At 43.9% G+C, this 19851-nt stretch overlaps 1 protein-coding gene across 2 annotated transcripts in view; it reads right to left on the bottom strand.

Annotated features, from left to right (window-relative positions):
- Positions 1-291: 291 nt before the first annotated feature.
- The window catches only part of Atxn10 (ataxin 10), a 134968-nt gene continuing 115408 nt past the window's right edge, over positions 292-19851 (bottom strand). For both annotated transcript variants that reach the window (XM_031351775.1, XM_031351782.1), the window contains exons 11-12: positions 1044-1231; positions 292-587 (exon numbers count right to left, since the gene is read on the bottom strand). In XM_031351775.1, coding sequence (XP_031207635.1) covers positions 585-587; positions 1044-1231 — 191 coding nt within the window. In that variant the 3' untranslated portion in view covers positions 292-584. The remainder of the gene's footprint in view (positions 588-1043; positions 1232-19851) is intronic.

The following is a 19851-nucleotide window of genomic DNA, read 5'->3' as shown; positions in this document are numbered from 1 at the left end:
TCTTTCACCCATTCTCATGGCCTTTCTAAGTTCCAAAGGACAAGGCTTGGTGACAACCCAGTGCATGGAATGAAGAGGGAGGGTTCTCAAATTAATTAACTGGAAATGAGTCATGTCAATGTTTTGGAAAGGCAGAAGGGGAGAAAAGAGATTGGTAGAATTAATCACAGTGAGAAACTTACTTCAAGTGCCCGCCAGAGTTCAGAAATCCAATGAGAAGCCGAGAATCAAAGGGATGCAGCATACTTGCCATCTGAAAGGGCGCACTGAGTCCAATCAATGGTCCCAGTCTTTGCCGAGTGAGGGTTGTGCCCACAAAAACGTTTATTACTCACTACAACAGTAAGCACAATGTATATGACTGGAAGGAGCGTTCTACCAAAAGGGACAAAGGTGAGGCAGACAGTAAAACTTACTGCAGAGAAATAAAGAAAATGTCCACTTGTAGCTTATACACATGAACTCTAAAGGACTGGGAGGCTCCCGCATCTGTACCCTACATGTCCGATTCTTGTGATTTCATACACTGCAGAGATGAGAGGTCCGTGAGATGGAATCTGAATGTGTTCAGATGGAGAGGGCATTCACTAAGGAAAAAACAGAAACAGCGTGATATATACAGCACATCTATTTACAAGAACCATCAGACAATGGACAAATGCAGAGCTCTGCATGTATCATGGTCCTGGGGAACTGGGAAGATCCTTAAAGGACATATGCACCAGCACACAAACCTGTGCAGTGACCTCTGCTCCTTAAAGGAAAACCTATTTCTGGTCAGGAACTTGCTTTTTAAGCCGTGAATACACTTCAGCCTCTTTTGTATGTCATGCTCTGCATGAGTTGTAGTTTTAAGCAAATGGCATCATAAAGCCTGCCCAAAAAGCTATCTGCAGTGCTATTTAGCACTGTCGGCAACCATGTCAGAAGGTAGCTTCTCTTGTCTTCCACATTCCCTACACAGACCTCTCACTTCTAAGGTCACAGAGATGCAGGGGTAGCTGTCTGGGAGGGACTGAGGGCAGCTTATAGGAGGTACTTACAGGCTGGGGGATGTCATTATTGGACTTCAGAATCAGTCTATCCCCACACTTTTCAACTTCAAAGCCCATTTTCTTCAGTAGGGATGAGTCTGCCAAGCCCTGCTCCTCCATCTTGGCAATGACATCTTGGTTTTGGCTGTTGTCTTCAGTGAGATTTCGCACAGCATACACCACCCACTGCATCATAACTGGAGCCAGAGTGAAGGAATTTAACAGAAAACTTCCCTGTTTTTAACTCCCATGACTGTTAGAGGTAAACAGTGGAGGTGTACAGGAATACTGATGAGATCCTCTAGAGACATAGAAGGAAAATAAATACGAATGCAACGAAAAACCTATTTAAAAAGCTGTGAAAGCACACATGCGCTGTGGGCTCAGCATGTGATTCAGTGACCAGGCCAGAGAATGGCTTACTGAGAGTCTGATGCATGCATGCATGCACACACACACACACACACACACACACACACACGTTCAGAGCAGCCACTCTGAGGTTTATGAATACAGCAGTACATATGCACTCCTGGGCATTATGTCAAGTCACTAGGGAGGACAGAGGGGCTCTGCAGACAAGTCAGAGGCGCTGGGAAAAAAAAAAATCAGACAGGAAACTTGTTCCATTTAAAATGCAGTTATCAGTAAGAATGGTTTCCTAGGAGTCGCCATGGAACTCTCTCATTCAGTGTTTCAGAGACAAAGCCTCAGCTGTGAGGGATTTGCTAGGTCCAGTGTGAAACACTCATGCCCTGAAAGCACATGACCCTCAGTGCCTCCCTACTCAGGCCCCCAAATGAAATGCTTTGCGTGGTATCCCCACCTCTGATAGAAGCTTGGGGTCACATCACTGCATTATTCATGATGCCTTAGGTGCTAGGAGCTGTGTAATACTCATGAGAACTGAAAGCTGCTACTATACAGCATCCTCTCAGACAGACACTTCCGAGGACAGGCTCTTTTTTTTTTCCTTTTGTCTTTACTGTGGTCCAGAAGGAACCAAAGAGCCTTTGCTAATATAAATATTTTTTCAGAGCAACAGGCCTATCTGCTCATGATCAACAGAGTCAGAATAATCAAACCTGGAGGACTGGGGATGGAGCACAGTGGTTCAGTGTGCTTGCACAACAGAGCATTCACTGGGTCATGGCATTGATTCCCAGCACACATACAAAAGGAAGGATCCTTTTCCTGACAGTCATTAGATACGCCCACTCAGTTCCAGAGGCAGAGCGGGGTGCGTGTGGTTCTAAAAGGCATTGGACCGAGTTTCTGGTTCTGCCCTAGGCTTCTTTGGCAAGAGGACCAGTTCTGAGACACTTCTAGATTTCCAATCAGAAGTGAAATTCAAGAGAAGCTGACAGAGTTAATAAAGGTGGGTGCTCTTCTAGCAGTACTTTAAAAAATGAATCAAACTGTTTCTAGTTCAGAAACAACCTTACAGGAAAGTAAAACTTGAACCCATTCACTACAAAGACTCAAGCATTAAAAGCAGAATACTACATGTTCAGGGGTATCTGCAGGCTTTTCAAAGGTTGTGCTGTCCTGTCTCTAGCACCCAGTTCTGGCTTATAGCCCAGTCAAGACCTCTATACCACCTCAGGCTAGTCTCTACCTATCCATGACCCTTTCTTTCTCTGGCTGGCCTCTCTCAGATCTTCAGCATAGGCCTGGGCTTGAGTCTGTGGGACTATGGGGCCTGCAAAGAGTCTGGCACAGAGAAGAGTCCTACTTAGCAGTTTTGAATGAATGAATGAACGATCTGTTGGCCTTTGAAGGTTTATCACTGAAACCACTTGAGGGTATCAATAGCTGAGTGTTTCTGAAGGCAAAGAACAGCAGCTGTGCTTGCTGGCGGATGTGGAGTCTGCTTATCTCCGCCTTGCCGGACACTGTTTTCACCTGGCAATCTGTCTGCCGTCTGTCATGACAAGGCCCAGCTCCTTTATAAGGCTCTGCTTCTTTTCTGAAAACCGAATCCCACAAATACTGAAACAAAAGCCAGATTTGCATTCCCCCCTTTCCACGGCCAGTGAGTCTCTACTCTGCACTATTATAGAAAATAAAAATAACTTTTGTGGTGCCAGACACTCCCAACACAAGAAGTAATTTCTGGGCAAACTATTTGCTGCGACTCTTTCTACACCTGAGCTGACACTGTCATTATACCAACTCATCTTTCACTTTTTATAGAGAAGAGGAAGCAGCAATTATGAGGAGAAGGGCTAAAGGAGCAAGCATTTGCAGTGTAAACTCAAAGAAAATGTGGCTGGAGGTGGGGCTGGCTCTCAGGTAGAACTACCTGCTTTAAATGACACAGGCAAGGCATTTTCTCCTTTCTGGAACTTTCTGGCTATGAACTTAAAGATAAGTGAACTTGAACAAATTTGAAGTTGCTAAGACTTTTTCTAAGAGAGCCTGCAATCAAAAGGCCCTGAAGGCCAGAGAGCGAAGGCATTATGTCATTTCTAAAAGTGGTACTGAAAGTGCCAAGGTGTGGACATGCAGGCAGTAGAGAGGTTGGAGAGAACTATCATCACAAGATCATACTGGACCCACCACCTCAGCACCTGGGAAGTCAGAAGTGCCTAATTGCCAACGCCAGTACCTGTCACTTTACTGCACTGTAGAGGTCAAAGGATGACTCTGAGCGGCCGGGTCTCTTCGTATACCCTTACATTAGTTCTGGAGCTTGGGCTCAGGCTGATAGGCTTGCAAACCAAGTGCTTTTACCCCCAATGAGCCACTCCGCTGGCTCTCCTTGCTCTTTTGTATTGTGTGTGTGCATGGGTACACATGTGTAATATATGTGTGTGGGAAGCACGTGTGCCATGCTGCATTGAGTAGGTAAGCATTTCTGCAGAACATTCTGGTGTTGTGACCTAAGCTGCAGTGAACACAGCAGCACTTAGCGCCATGCTGCTGCTGCTGCTGCTGCACGAGCAAGGGGGAGGGACTAAGGACGCCAGTGCTAGCTGGGCACTCCACGGGTCCGGGCTCTATGGAGTTAGTTCTCTCTCTCACTTCTATGTAGGTTCTGGGATCAAACTCAGGCTGCCATGCTTGCAGGCACCTTTACTCACTAAGCAATGTCGTTAGCACCAACATTACTATTTCTTTATGGTGAAAACATTCAACTTCTTGAAACTTAAGGTGCACTACTGTTAACTAGTCACCCTACTGTGCAATAGCACTCAAGCTTCTTACTCCTATCTGACCAGAACTCAGTACTCAGACATGACAGAAAGAAAGTACTCTTTCAGAAGACTGGAACAGAAAAGAGAAGCACTATAAAACACTATCTTGAGAGTCGTCTGATCTGTAGCCCCGGGTCATGAATATGCATGGCCTACTTGTTAGTGTGTGGTGAAAGGCTGCAGCCTGAGCCGTCAGTGCAGACCTAGACAGTCTTAAGTGTCACAAGGGAGATTAAAACAAGTCCCAGTCAATATTCACATTGCCCTCTTGTCCCCTCTGTAAAGGAACAGAGAACAAGAAAGAGTGGGGGAGAAAATTCAACATCTTCTAAAGTCTCTAATCCTACCAACACTTGAAGTCTTTTATTGTGTGCTTAGCTCCAGAGAGAGCGCTTCTCCTGTTTCCATAGCTACTACAAATAGAAGGCATGAGCCTGTTTGTCGCAAAACTTGCCATGAAAGGGCCGCGATCAGCGCCGGAGCTCTTCTGCACAACACTCTGGGATTGTGACCTAGGCCGCAGAGACCACAGCGGCAGTTAGCACAGATGCTGCTGCTGCACCAGGAAGGGGAGAACCCGTGGGTCCACGCTAAGCCTTAGGCTGTGAACATGCTAGGTGGCTCAGTATTAGTAGGGCAGAAAATTGTAGGTAAAACTTTACAAACAACTTAGTACCAACCAGCAGACTTAGGGACAAGTCAATTAAATACAGTCAACTGAGTTAAAATGCTACCTGATAAGACGGACTTCATCTGGCTATAGGCAGAATGTTCCCAGGATCAAACCCAGCAGACTGCAAGTCCAAGGATGAGTGTTGTCAGGGTTGGAACTGTGTTTAGGAGCTTGCTGAGAATTTGAGCTGGCTAAGAACTGGCAAGAAACAGTGAGGTCATGCATTTCATATCATTCTCATATATGTTAAGGAATCAACTTCAGTGTCTAAACATTCACTTCTAACCTCCATGTGGCCAGGATCGATGGCATGTGAGTGACCTGTGGCTGTCCTGACAGTTAGGGGGTTGTGAAGACAACTGGCCAAAGAAGCGCATGCATTTACTGTGCTGCCCTTCACACGTTGGCCTGTGGCCTTGGATATGCAAGGAACCAATAAACAAGGAGCTGCTGAAAGCACAGGTTTGGAAAACTTACATTTCACTGATAGCAATTTAAATGTCAAAGTTTTTTATTTGAATTTCAGGATAATATCTGTTTATGTGTACCACACAGTACTTCATCTTTACCTACACAGTATGTTGAAAAGCTATTTTAGACAGCGAGTCAGTGAAGGAACAGGATTTGTGTGCATACAGCTTTGCAGGGGCCTCTGAGATAGGGCAGACAGCAGGATGGAGATCCCCCAATAAGCTGCACTGTGAGAAGGGAATCAATGTCAGACCCCCTCCTTCAAGGGCCTTGACAAACCATGCACCCACAAAGGCCTAGAGTGCACAATAAACACCTGCATCACAATCAGCATTCAAAGTGCAAACTGAGGCTGTGACGCACAGCAAGCAGCCCTAATAAAGCTGTTCTGAAAATGCTCTACATACTAAAAACCAGTGGGCTCATTTCCTTCACACAAAGCAGGGAGAACACGGGTACAGACCAGGAACTAAGTGTGCTCAGCACCTTCCAACCCTCTTGGTAGGAGCTAGGCAGCCTCTATCCACCCTCCCCTCAGAGGTGGGATTAACTCTGGTAAGGAAGGTGAAGCAATGCTACTTGGGGAAGCCCAGCTTCACAGCTCATGCTGCCTCAGGGAAGAAGAGCCTGTAAGATCGAGGTCAGAACAGAGGCTGGAAGGAGGGATCCTGAAGAGGAGGAGGCAGACAGGACGGAGGTGCTCGGTGGGTAGAGCTGTCTATTCTTCCACAAAGCCACAGATTTCTCTGCAAGGGCCTACCATCCCTAGACATCCAGAGATACTTTGAGTTGCTTTCATTATAAAGTACATTTACATCATTGTTAATTTTTATCATTATTTTTGGTTATCAACACTCATTCACTACACACTATTGTCATTCAGAAACTACAGAGGAAGGCTTAATGGGAGCAGATCCTCCAGCGTTCCTGGCGTGGTATTGAAAACAGTGTATGCAATAACCACCACAAACCACTCACACCAGCCCCTAACACTGCCCTAAACTGCCAGACTATCTGGTATCGAGCTTTCTTCTGCATTCTGTATTTCAATACAAGGGAACATCTGTGTTCCAAAATTCAGTGAGTGCTCCACGTGCTGTTTCATGGTTCGCAGCCTCCTGTCTTAACACCATCTAACAAACCACAGCCCAAGTCATGTGAGCACACCTGCCAACTTACTAATTAATGGCTCGCTGCCAATGCCCAAAGTGGCAAAACGGGAACACAAATACAAGAGGGTGGGAAAGGAAAAAAAAAAATCGCCACATTTGTGAATTATAGGTCGAAATATAAAGAATACAGAATATGCGTTCTTAATACTTGCTACAAATAGCAGATAGCTTCTGCCTAAACGGAGGTGAAAAGGCACCTGAGAACTACCACTCTTTAGAGGGGAGGCACTTTTCCTGTCCTCTCCAGCAGGGAGACAGAAATCTCAGCGATGCATGATCCTGCAGAGCTCTCAACTGCCTGAACAGCACTGTCATGGCAGACTTGCCCCTCTGCGCACAGCCCACACCCGGACTTAAGGAAGGAAGGCCACTCTCGCTATCTTTGCAACAACACACAACTTACGTTTCCTAGAGCGACCTTTAAAGATGAGGTGAGATACTGTTTCATGGGTTCCTCCTCGAAGCCCACACATTTCCCCACCTTATGAAAACTCTCACTTCCTGATAGAATCTGTGGGCAGGGCGGGGAACCAAGCCACATACCGCCCTCTGTCTGGACCCTGGCTGGGTTCCGGGCCTTCTCCTTCAAACAGATGCACATCATCCAGTATCCAAGATGAGAGAGAAAACATGCTGTGGGCTCATCCAGCTGGCAGTGAAGTCATGGGAAGACGACAGTCTCCCTGCCAGGCAGTCATCATACGCACAGCCCATTCCAAATGCTTGTGTGGCCAGCAAGGGCTGTGCTCACAGGTACCTTGTCTTCACGGGGTTTTGGTGGTGAAGGATCTTAGAGCACTGAAACTAATTTTGTACATTACATATTTTGGAATCCTTTTTACTAGCCACTTCAAAGCAGAGTGTGGTACAAAACAGGCACAGTCTGGCATCCCTATCACACTACAGGTTTCAGGATCAGAAACAACCAATACCACTTCTAACCCAGACCACACCAAAGGACTTGGGGCCACAAGTGGTTCCATTTGTGTATGGGGCAGCATTCTGACGTCACTTCTGAGACTAAAGGGGCTGCTGCATGCAGCACCCTGAGAAGTGTCGAGCACATGCACTGAACACAGGGCAGACGGACAGTGCCCTGGAGCCCACAGGGGGTGTCTTCCTGCCTGTGCTCCCCCACTCTTGGAAAGTGTGTTGCTTATCAGCTGGACTCCTGTTGTTCCTGAGCTGTGGCCTTCGGTATGCAGAGCTTCAGTGATTTAACTATTTAGCCACAGACGGCATGCTCAGGGCTGTGTCAGTTTGGGCCGTGAGATGTTAAGCACGTGCACATGTACAGTACAAGCACAGTGACCTTCATCCTTGTCATTGTGGGAACAGATGGGGAGGGTATTAGGCTTCTAAAGAAAGCAATGCCCAGGACTTCAGACACCCAGGTCCCCAGTCACAGTGTCATGGCTGAGCTTTCCTGCCTGAAAGAAGAACTCAGACAGAGCAGAAACCCTGCAAGGCCCCTGTGCTGGGTGAAGAGACGTTTATAAAAGGCACATAACTCTGGAGTAGAAGAGACATCAGAAAAATTGCTTCATCTGAATCCATTCAGCGAATACTACCACTTCCAGTGCAGGCAAAGCTTTGTAAGAGGAATTCTCTTCAGTGTCTCTTGCCCACTTGCCAAGGCCAGGAAGGTAATGGTCAGTGTATCTGCATAGAATAGGAATGGTAATAAAAATAAAAGCAGCAGACTCACATCCAATGTGGTACCTGACTGTAGCTGGTTTTTCTTTTCTTTTCTTTTCTTTTTTTTTTTTTTTTGAGACTGGGTTTCTCTGTATAGCTCTGACTGTCCTGGAACTCACTCTGTAGACCAAGCTGACCTCGAACTCAGAAATCCGCCCGCCTCTGCCTCCCAAGTGCTGGGATTAAAGGCGTGTGCCACCACCGCCCGGCCGCTTTTTTTTTTTTATAAAGATTTATTTATTTATTTATTATATGTAGGTACACTGTAGCTGCCTTCAGAAACCCCAGAAGATGGCTGTGAACCACCATGTGGTTGACGGGATTCAAACTCAGGACCTTCCAAAGAGCAGTCAGTGCTCTTAACCACTGAGCCATCTCCCCTGCCCTGACTGTAGCTGTTGTGAGTACTTACTAACCCTATGATTGTCCTTATCCTACTGAAGAGGTCAGTAGCCTGTCCCATGTCCTGCACTAAAGAGAGGTGAAGCCAGGGCAGACACAGGCAAACGTGGCTTCTACACGTGCCCGCGGGGAATGAACCCCCAAAAGCAGGGTCTGCTTTCTTCCTGGCACTGAGTTATGCCCGGCCTGGACATTAAAGAAGGGAAGAATGATCAAGTCTGACACGTGAAATGGGCTTCTTTTACTACCCCCCAAAAAACAAAACCAAAACCAAAAAACAAACCACCAACAACAAAAACCCAAAGGACAACAGCAACCTGCCGCTAGCATTCAGACCAACAGTCTCTGTAAAATACTTTTAGAGCTAGCTAATAAACTACTGTTCAAGATGAAATGCAAAAGCGGAGTAGAAAAAGTAATCCCATCTAAATTATAGGAGATTAGTGCTGGTCTAGCACTAATGACATTTCAGAACTAATAAAGTATAGCCAAGGGTCAAAAACAGTTCTGAGCTAGGAAGGATTAAATAAAGAACACAAACAGCAAAGAGCTTCTGGTGGATTTGAGAGAAGACAAGACACGGCAGGCAGCCAGGAGAATCCCATGCGGTGAATGCTGGGGGCCTGGGCATCTAGCACTCACTGTCCTTGGTGATATTAGTAGCCCCCTGGGGTGGGGGTGGTCATGGGTCACACAGCCATACTGATATGTTGCTTCTGGCCCTTCTCCTCTCAAAAGCCTCCAGGAAGTCAGCAGGCAGAAGTGGATGGGCCTGAAGATTTACATGGGATGAGACAAAAGAGGTGTCTGACTACAGAATTAGGAGAGGCTGGAGAGCTGCTCGGACTGTCTCTCTTCATAGGAACCTGAAATCCTGCCTCCTCATCCAGGAGGAGCACGGCTGCATCTCTTTAACCACTAAATGGCAGCCTATAACAGAAATTTATGATATGAAAACAAGAGCCAATAAGCAGCTTAGACCATTTTAAAGTCAGGTAAGTTGTAGTGGTGACATTACCTTTCTGAAGTCTTTTGATATTATATGTCTCTTAGTACTAGATATGTTGCTCTTGTGGGGCAATAATTACAGGTACGACTGCTGCATTCTGTTCTTCCAAGTTCTTACTACAGTTAAACAGGGCTCACTGTCTTTACTTCTCTGTGAACAGCTCAGTGGTATCAAATATGATTGTGGTAGACCCATCTCTATGACTCAGTGTGTTGTGTATATATGTGCACGTGTGGTAGCCAACGGACGGTGCTGGATGCCTATTGGTTTCTAATCTTATTTTTTTGAGACAGAACCTCTCTCTGAATCCAAGTCTCCTCTTTTCAGCTAGGTTGGCTGGCCGAGTGTTTGTGCTTGTGCGGCAGGCACCTTGCCCACAGAGGCATCTTCCCCACTCGCTCCATAACCCTCGATTCTGTAAGACTGAAATCCAAGCCCATTAAGCAGCAATGTCCTTTCCCCCAAAGCTGCCAGCAAACACCTTTCTACTTTCGATCTCCGTGATTTCAACTATTCTCACATGGAGGCAGAGACAACACCTATCTTTTAGGTTCTGACTTATTTTGTGGCCTCAAGATTCATTTATGTCATAGCATGTGATAACAGATGCTTTCTTTTTCAGGTCAAGTAATATTCTGCAACACAAAAGACCATATTTTGCCTTCCTATTCATCCTCTGGACGGACACCTCGGCTGCACCCAGATTTTAGCTGTGTTGTGTCTAGTACTAGGAGGGGGCCCACCTAACATTCTTCTTGAACTCCTTTTTTGCAATGAGTCTCATGGTGCTATCCAGGATGAACTCCAAGTCCTGGGTTCAAGTGATTGTCCTGCCCCAGCTCTTCAGCTTCCCCATTTCTATAAGAGTGTTTTACTTGCATAATTTGTTGAATATACTGAAAATTCCCAATGGGAAAGTTGTAGTAGAGTCCTTGTCAAAAATTCTGTGACCACATACACAAGGGTTTATCTCTGGGCCTGAGTTCTACTGTTTTAGTTCACATGTCTTTCTTTATGCTAATTTCCCTAACTTAGATTCAGCTGTAGAATCAGGAAGCACGAGGACTCCAGCACAGCATTTCTGATGTTCCAGATCCTATGGAGTTCAGAACAGGTCTTCCCACTGAGCTGTACTAAATATAAAGATATACTAATATTTGGAAATCACTGACAGAAATACTAAGACTTTTAATTCATGACCATGGGTATATGGGTGTATTTCCATTTCCTTGCACATTACTTTTCTCTCAAGAACATCTTTACTGTATAAGCTTTCCACCTACTTGGTTAAAGTTAATTCTCAGTATTTTATGATGCTACTGTAATTGGAACAACTTCATTTTCACAAGGTTCACTAGTATTCAGAAATGCATTTTTCCCCCTCTGAGACAGAGAGAGTTTCTCTGTGTAGCCCTGGCTGTCTTGGAACTCTGTAGACCAGACTGGCCTCAAACTCGCTGTCTTGGAACTCTGTAGACCAGGCTGGCCTTGAACTCAGAAATCCGCCTGTCTCTGCCTCCCAAGTGCTAGGATTAAAGGAGTGGGCCACCGCTGCCCACCTGCAATTGTTTTTTGATGCACTGGTTCTTTATTTTAGCATTTTGTAGAATCATTTATTGGTTATATTAGTATTACAACCTTAAGAGTGTGCTATATGTATAGCCAATCGCCTGAACAGACAGGTTCATTTCTTCCTTTCCAACTTGGATGCCCTTCATTCTTTCCTGCCTTGTAGCTTTGGCTAGAAGCTCAACAACTGCGTCCCATAAGAGGTGGGGAGACAACCATCCTTGCTTTGCTCTTTATCTTACAGGAAAGGTGCTCAGCCTTCTGCAGTGAATGGGATACACAACTTTTATTATGTTTGGGATAGCTACAATGCATCTTAGTTTGCTGAATATTTTTTACATGAAAGGTGGTGAATTTTGTCAAATGCCTTATCTGCATCGAGAGAATTGGACATACATTGTTTTCATTTGTAGTTTGCCAATATGACCAATTTAGGTCGAGCCATCCTGAATTCCAGAAACAAACCCTGCTGGATTGTTGTATATAAATCCTTTTTAAATATGCAGTTGAATTCAGTTTGCTAGTATTTTCTTGAATATTTCTATTCAATATTCACAAGGAATACAGGTTTATAGTTTTCTTATAGTGTCTCTCTGGACTACTTTATAAGGCAGTACTTCTCTCATGGGATGAAATAGGAACTGTTTGTTACTCCTTCGTTTTGGAAAAGTTTGAGAATGGCCAGTGCTAGTTCTGTGAATGTGGAATCCAGCAGGGAAGTCTATGGGTTTCCAAGCTCCTTACCAGGTACAGGTATACTCAGAGCCTCTGTTTCTTAGCAATTTAGATAGTTTCCAATCACTAGAAATTTATTTACTCAGGTTAACCAAATTGCCAGTATACAATACCACAGTACCTTTATGAGTCTTACTTCTATAGAGTCTGTAGTATGTATTATTGTCCCTATTTCATTTCTGATTTTTGTAATTTGAGTTTTTTCTCCTTTTTCATAGCTTATATAGATACAGATTGCCCAACTTAAAGAACCAACTTTGGCTTTTGTCACCTGACTTCATCCAGTTATGAAAGCGGTGTATGCTAATGGTCTTTTAAAATCTACTGAGAGTTAATTTATGTTATGATATTAGGTACCCTGGAAAATGCTCCAGGAAGCATCTGGGGAAAATAGAGTATCCATTACATTGTACACATGCTGTAGATGGAGTTGGCATAACATGCCATTTAAGTTCTCTGTGCTTCCTCACTTTCTGACAGACTATTTTACCTGCTATTCAGAGTTGGGTACTGAAACAGACAACCATTAAGGAAAAAAAAAACTTCATTTTTTTCTTTAGAACTGTCAGTTTTTGATCCACATACTTTAATGTGCTTTTGGTATATAAATAGTTATATTCAGCTGTGATTTTGTTTAATCTATTTTATTTATATAAGTACACTGTAGCTGTTTTTGGACACATCAGAAGAGGGAATCAGATCCCATTACAGATGGTTGTGAACCACCATGTGATTGCAGGGATTTGAACTCAGGACCTCTGGTAGAATAGTCAGTGCTCTTAACCACTGAGCCATCTTTCTAGCCCCATTTGTGATATTTTAAATTACAAAACCTGTTATATTTATTTTGGCATGTGTTGCTGGAGTTGGGTCTCTCCATATACCAAAGGAGTTTCAGGGAAGAAACTTGGGTCTTGACGTTTGGTGGCAAGTGGGTTTCTTTCGTGCTGTGCTGAATTTTCGTTACAATGCATCCAGCACTGCCTTTTGTAATCCCTTTGGCTTTAGAGTACATTTTGTCTGATGTAAGCCACCATAGCTCTCATTATTTATTTGCTTACTTAGTTTTTATCCATGCTTTTAACCTTTTCAGTCTTTGAATCTAAACAGTCTTTTATAGACAGCATAACTGGATCACATTTCACCTATTGAGTTAAATACACTTTTGACAAGAGCATCCCTTCATATTTAAGTAATTATGAATAAGGAAGGATTCACTTATGTTTCCTGTTAAGGTTTGACTTTCTTAGCCACTATTTCTTTTGTGTATAGTTCATTTTTTTATGGTGAAAAAACTGAATTCCTTTTTACTTTCTTTGTGTATATTTTATACCCTTTTAAATTTGTGGGTATGATTTTTAACATTCTAAGGTAAAAACACTAATTTATAACGGTTTACGTTAAGTGATATACTTTTAAAGAGCTGTTCTTTTATAATTCCAACTGACTTGTTTTTACTATTATTTGGTTAATGCTTAAAAAAAAAAAAGAAAAACCAACCTTCCATATTGTATGGCCTCAGTATTAGTAATTCTCTTAAGTGTATCAGCATCTTAAATTACATAGAAAACAAAATTTGGTGCTGTAAATCACTGTCATGATGCTGGTATTGAAACTTGATTTACCTCTACAATTTATTTCTTCATCGTGTGTTGATTATTTGTTTGTTTGTTGTTGGCAACTCAACACAAACCAGGCTCATGTGGGAAGAGGAAATTTCAACTAAGAAGATGTCTCCATAGACAAGCCTGTGGGTAAGACTGTGTAACATTTTCTTGACTGATATAGGAAGGTCCAAGCCACTGAAGGCAGGTGCCATTCTTAGGCAGGAAGTCCCAGTTGGGCAAGCAATGGGGAGCAAGCCAGTAAGTGTTCCCCCATAGCTTCTGCTTCAGTTTCTGCCTGAGCTTATTTCAAAAATGGGCCAAGACTGGAAGCATAAGCAAAATAAGCTTTCCTGTCAATGTTGCTTTTGGGCACAAGTCTTATCAAGCAATAGACCGTGAACCAGAACACCAGGTTTCTAGGTCCCATCTAGTAGGACCCTCTAATTTCACACTACAGGTCTCCCTAGAACATTTTGTACAGTGTCAGACAACCAGGAAAAAAACTCTTTTAGTCTATTTCTCTAGGAATATTTTAATTCCTTATGCTTTGAAGACTGACAAGGTAATTTTGGGTGGTGGGCTTATAATCTCCCCTCACCCCTCCCCACAGTGAACTCATCACCTCAAGAACAATGTTGAGGATTTCTGATAATAAATTTCAAATAATTTTTGTTGATTGTTCTTATAGGTGACAAGACATTCTTCTCCTGCTGCTTCTAAGAGTCCCCATTGTTTTTTTTAAAAGTGTGATTATAATACATCTAAGCATGAAACCTACTGAAAATTGTTCTTTGTGCTTGGGTGTGGTCTATGTTGCTACACATGTATGCACACGTGTGTACACATGGAAGCCAGCATCAACACAGGGTACCTTCCTCTGTTGCACTCCACCTTATTGAACCTGGAGTTTGCAGATTCAGCTAGAATGGACAGATAGCAAGTCCCAGGGATCCTTTGGTCTCTGTCTCCTAGTAAAGGAATTACAGGCAACTGGCCTTTTGCATGGGACTGGGCATCCAAGCTCAGGCCCTCATGCTTGAACTGCAAGGCCCTTATATTGAAAAGGTTAATGAGTTTCTCAGATCTTCTCATCTTTCTCATCCACCTCAGACAGTTTACAGCCATTATTTCATTATCCTCTCAGTCCCTCTCCTCTGTGGCCACACGCCAGCTCTACTGGCCAGCTTGATTTATCTCCCTCATCCTTACGTTTTCTGCCTACCTTTCTTCCCCAACTCAGAAGTCTAAGGGCTTGGCTTCTGTAATTTGGTCACAAGGAATTAATGAATGCCAGCTCAATTAAATCTAGGAGAATGTTCAACCCTTTACAAGATCAAACAAAATAGATTTTTCTCTTTTAATGCATTGTTCCTAGAAAAACAACCGTTCAGAGCATGCAACACTTCCTGTTAAGAATGATGACCTTAAGAACAAAATGGCAGCGAGTTACTAGTTAACAGTTTTGAATGGCCGTGGCTCGTCAATGTGTTGTTTAGAGATCCTGTTCCTGCTAAAGTCAGTTTAGACAAAAATCCTGGCAATTACTCAGGGTTACCTAGAACATGTTTCTCCATGGCAATCAGTTCCCCAATCTCTGAAGTGTCTTACTAAATACATATTACTCATGGCAATGGTATCTGAGAATAGCAATTTTAATGTTATTCATTTCCTAAACATACCCAGTCAACTTTGTTTGAAATACAGAAAGCTAAAGCAAAAAAGAGAACACAAATAGTAACTCGGCAGGAAAACTGATACCTAAGTATTAGTGCTGTTATGAGGCAAAGGCTGCTGGGAACGTCTCTGTGGCATCCATCAGTAGCCACGCTCCTCTCCTCTCGCTGATTCTGCAGCTTGTCTGAAGGCAGAGCTTCACCTCTGGGATAACTACGAATCAGGGAATTGCCCAGGTGGCTTCAGTGGGGTGGCAGCACCTGTCTGTGATTCTGCTTTTGTGAAGCCATGTACAGAAAGGCGCAGCAGCTTTTCAGAGGCAGTGACAGAAGCAGCCTTTTATTGGGGGTGGGGGTTTCAGCCCTGCTACTTTTGTTACACTGCTATACAAGTTCTAAAGTACAAAGCTGACTTAAAACTTGCTCTACTACACTGTGCTGCTTGCACTGGGTGAGATGCAAATATGTATCAGGATACTGAGAATATAATTTAGAAAAAGGTTCTTAAAAATAAAGCAAAACCAAAACATTTGTTACCCAGGTATGGTGACAGGAGCCCTTAGTTCCTGACTTGAGAACAAATGTAGGCAGATCTGTGTCTGAGTTTGAGGCCAGACTGCCCCACATAAAACTTCCTGATCCCCAGGATGATGTAGTAAGAATCTGTCTCAATAAAACAAAATAGAACATTTATTTCATGTGTCTGTGCATATGTGTGTGCACAGAGGTCAGAGGACAACCTATAGGTGTTGGATTTCTTCTACCATGTTGGTCCCAGGGATGAATTTCACATTACTAGTCTTGGTGGCAAGTAACTTTATCAATGAGTATCTTGCAGGCCTGAAAAAAAGCTTGTTGGTTCTGAATTTAAAATGCCCCAGAAGATAACTAAGGTGAAACTCCTTAGGCACAGGCCTAATTTTGTTCTTTAAAACTGAGACTTAGGTAATTTTTAGGAGTAGAGTTATACAGTATCAAAGGCCAGACAGCTGTGCACTTAGTGGATACAGGGCATCCAAGCAAGCAGCTTCTACATCACTCTTACAACACTTTGACCACAAACAGAATTGTGTCCTAGATCATCACTACTCCTGGGCAGATGAAAGGAAGGTAAGAAGCAGTCATCTATAGACTGTGTATGCTCCCTAACAAGCAACAGACTGGCATTTGACAAAAGTGAGAATAAGCCTGGGGACCCTTTGGTGAGAAGCCAGATATAGCAAAGCTTGGCTCACTCCTGCACCCCAGGGAAAGGGTTGGCAGGCAAAACAGGAATGCATCTATTGTGCTTCTATGCATAACACTTCTGCCATTTCAAAGACAGGCCAAGATGCACACAGTCTGCATACATGAAAACCTTTGAGTGACTTGAACAGTGCAAGAAAATAAGGGCTCCACATGGAAAGATAAAATTAGGATGAACACAACACTGATTGTATGGACTCATGTTAAGTGAGTTTGGTCATTTGCTAAAACAACCGAGTAAGGCAAGGTGGCCTCCTTTTCTGAAAGAGCACATACATCAGCATGTCCGTGTCCTCTGGATTCTAGGTTCCTGTTCCTGTGCCAGTGCCAGACTGACAGGAATGCTATACAATACAATGCTTACTTTCCATTTACATGGCAGTAACTTGAACCTTGTCAAGGGGGTCTGAAGGCAGAGGATACACAGAAGGTCACCAGTGCACTCCCAGACAGAGGCCCAGGTTCTGCTCACTGTCTTCCCATAAGGAGCCCCTACTTTCCTGTGTTCTCACCTTCTGTGTGGGCACTCGATAACTTTTGATAGACAGAAAAGTCTGATTTATATATTATCTCTTCACTGTAGGTTAGGAAAAGAGAATTTACACTTTTTTGTTTGTATGTGGCACTGGCTGATCAGAAACCGACACTACATCAGGGCAGCCTCAAATGCACAGAGCTCTTTCCTCCCAAGAGCTGAGAACAAAGGTGTGTGCCACCACCAGTGAGACTTTATACCTTTAGTAAAAACTGATTTGTGAAAAAAAAATTTAGAGGTTTAAAGAAAAATAGTATTATTAAGATTCTGGTTTTTAATGTCAGTTCAACAATGGAACAGGGATGGTGTGCTGGTCAGCTGCTCACTAGTACTGCAGACAAACAGCCTTGAGTGCCTCTCCAGAAACACACACTCTAGCAATGAGACTCCCTAGACACTAGTAGTGTCCCTGCAGATGTCCCCTGAGGCTGGGTCCAGTGAGACTATCTTCTCACTGGTGAGCAGGGCTCTGTGCACAGCCTTTACAAACCTAGCCTGTGGACTTTCCCTTCAGTTGCTTCTCTGTGGTGCTGTTTGGTCACTGTTAGGAGCCGGGTTCTCACAAAGACCAACAGAGAAAAGCATTCCACTGTTTATCTGAATTCTCACACTGATCAAGATGGGGCTGCAGTGGTTAGGGCTAATTGTCATCTTGACAAAATCTAGGATCACCTGGGAGACTGGCCCTGATGCAGGCCAGGAGGGATTGGCTTGATTATTAGGTTAACTGGGGTAGGTGGCTTCAGTCCCTGGCTAGAATGTAGACTAAGTTCAGGAAGGAAACTGAGCAGGAGCACACATGGCTTTCTGCTGCTGACTGGGCTCAATGTGATAGCTGTTTCAAGCTCAGACGTCAGACTGCTCTTTGAACTGTGAGCTAAAAGAATACCTTCTCTCTTCAGTTGCATCTGTCAAGGCATTTTATCACAGCCACGGGGAAGGAACTAAATAAAAGGTACTATAGGTCAAGTTTCCCAAAGCAGGGTGCCAACATGCATAAAAGACTAGTTAAGAACTGTCGAGTTGTGCAGAAACCATCCCTGCGCACAGACGTTTTCTCATTTTTAAAAAGGCTTCTCTCACATATTAGTTCAGATTTACAAACAGAAAGGTGCTGTGACACATTTTGGTCATAGTTGCTAGGGTCCATGGACCCCAGGATAAGGGATACACTTCAGGATACAGGAGCACAAAGACACCCGGGATGGGTTTTCCAGTAGAAAAGGTCAACTGATGAGGTGTTTTATGTGAGCTGTTTAGGGATCATGGCAGTAAACTAACGGAGGCACTCGACCTGTCGGAGGGTGACTATGGAGCCAGCCATTCCTGGAGAAAGAAGACCTATACAACTCAAGTCTTAAAGGGTGACAGGGCTGGAAGGACATCCAAGGTGGCTACCAACGAGCACTCCATTGCTGACCACATGACCCTGGATCAGACAGCACAGCAGCAAGTTTTACCAAGTGATTACTATGTACTACACACTTGTCACCAGGATTAAGACAGCACAGTTGCATCCATCTCCTCCTAAGAAAATACTGTTGAAAGAAGCACAGCATCCAAGCAGGGAGAGGGCTCTCTCTGGGAATCTAGACATTTAATTACAACGAAAGATTTAGCCATAGAGTCAGACAGACCTGGGCTTGCCCTGACCCCAACACACACAAAGTGGGAAGTTCTGATCACAACCCCCACTTTCCAGCTTCAGTTTCCTGATCTGTAAAGCTGAATCAATCATTCCCAACTCTTAAGCAAACTGTGCAAGACAATGGATAGGCAGGATGTGGCAACCAGAAAACACTCAGTGAATGATTAAAATGTTTTAGTATGAGGTACACAGACTCTAACACCTGCACTGTGCACACTGAGCAGGCTGAGCAATGTTCTCATATGGAAACACTTATATACTCTTCAATAAAATGGAGAGCACGGCTAGCACCTCACAAGTCCCATGTGGCCTCTAACACTTCATGTCCACAGCTCCTACAAGCACTCTTCCGCCTACTCCCAGAGGAATCATACAGCACAGTGCTTTTTATACCCACTTTCTATGGCTCAGCATTATGCTAATGAAACTATCAATCCCTTGCATACAGCCATCTAGTCTCTTTTACTGTGTTCCATGACAGGCACAAGCACAAACAATTGTTTGTTTTTTATTTAACTATTGATAAACATCTAGTTTACTACAACCTGAGAATACTTAGGAATAATATGGCTGTGGCAATTCCAGTACATATCTGCTAACAGGCACATGCACATACTGGAGACCCTCCCAGATGCACACTGCTAGCTCACAGAGCAGGTGCCATCAGTGTTGGCCAACACTGACAAAATGTACCCTGCAAGCTCAGGCTGCTGCATGAATGCCCCTGGTATCACTTGCTTTGCCAGACACTGGGATGGGGTGGTGGACAGAGGCTTCGTACTGTAGAGCTCTCTTTAATAGGCATTGGATCTCTCTCCCTCTCCCTCTCCCCTGAAGTGGCATGCCAAGTCTTTTGCATGTTTTTGAAAACTGAATTACACCCCCTTCTTCTTCTTTTTTTTTTAGCTGTTTTATAGTTTTATAGAATGCTTGCCATATTACATCAGTCCAAAGTCAGTAAGGCAAATAATGTCTCAGTCTTTCTTTGACAGCGAGTGCTCCCGACTGCGAGGGAGGGATCTTGTTTAGGGAACACTGTCTCCCTCAGTATTGCAATCATATCCCCCCATGCCTCCTTCTAGGAGCTCTACAGTCCTCCAGCTCACAATCACATCCCCATGCCTCCTCCTAGGAGCTCTACAGTCCTCCTGCTCACAATCATATCCCCATGCCTCCTCCT

The sequence above is a fragment of the Mastomys coucha genome, unplaced genomic scaffold (genome assembly GCF_008632895.1).
Source record: "Mastomys coucha isolate ucsf_1 unplaced genomic scaffold, UCSF_Mcou_1 pScaffold11, whole genome shotgun sequence".
NCBI classification, from domain to species: domain Eukaryota; kingdom Metazoa; phylum Chordata; class Mammalia; order Rodentia; family Muridae; genus Mastomys; species Mastomys coucha.
The sequence above is the reverse complement of the archived record's forward strand: the minus strand, read 5'-3'. Positions and strand labels throughout refer to the sequence as shown.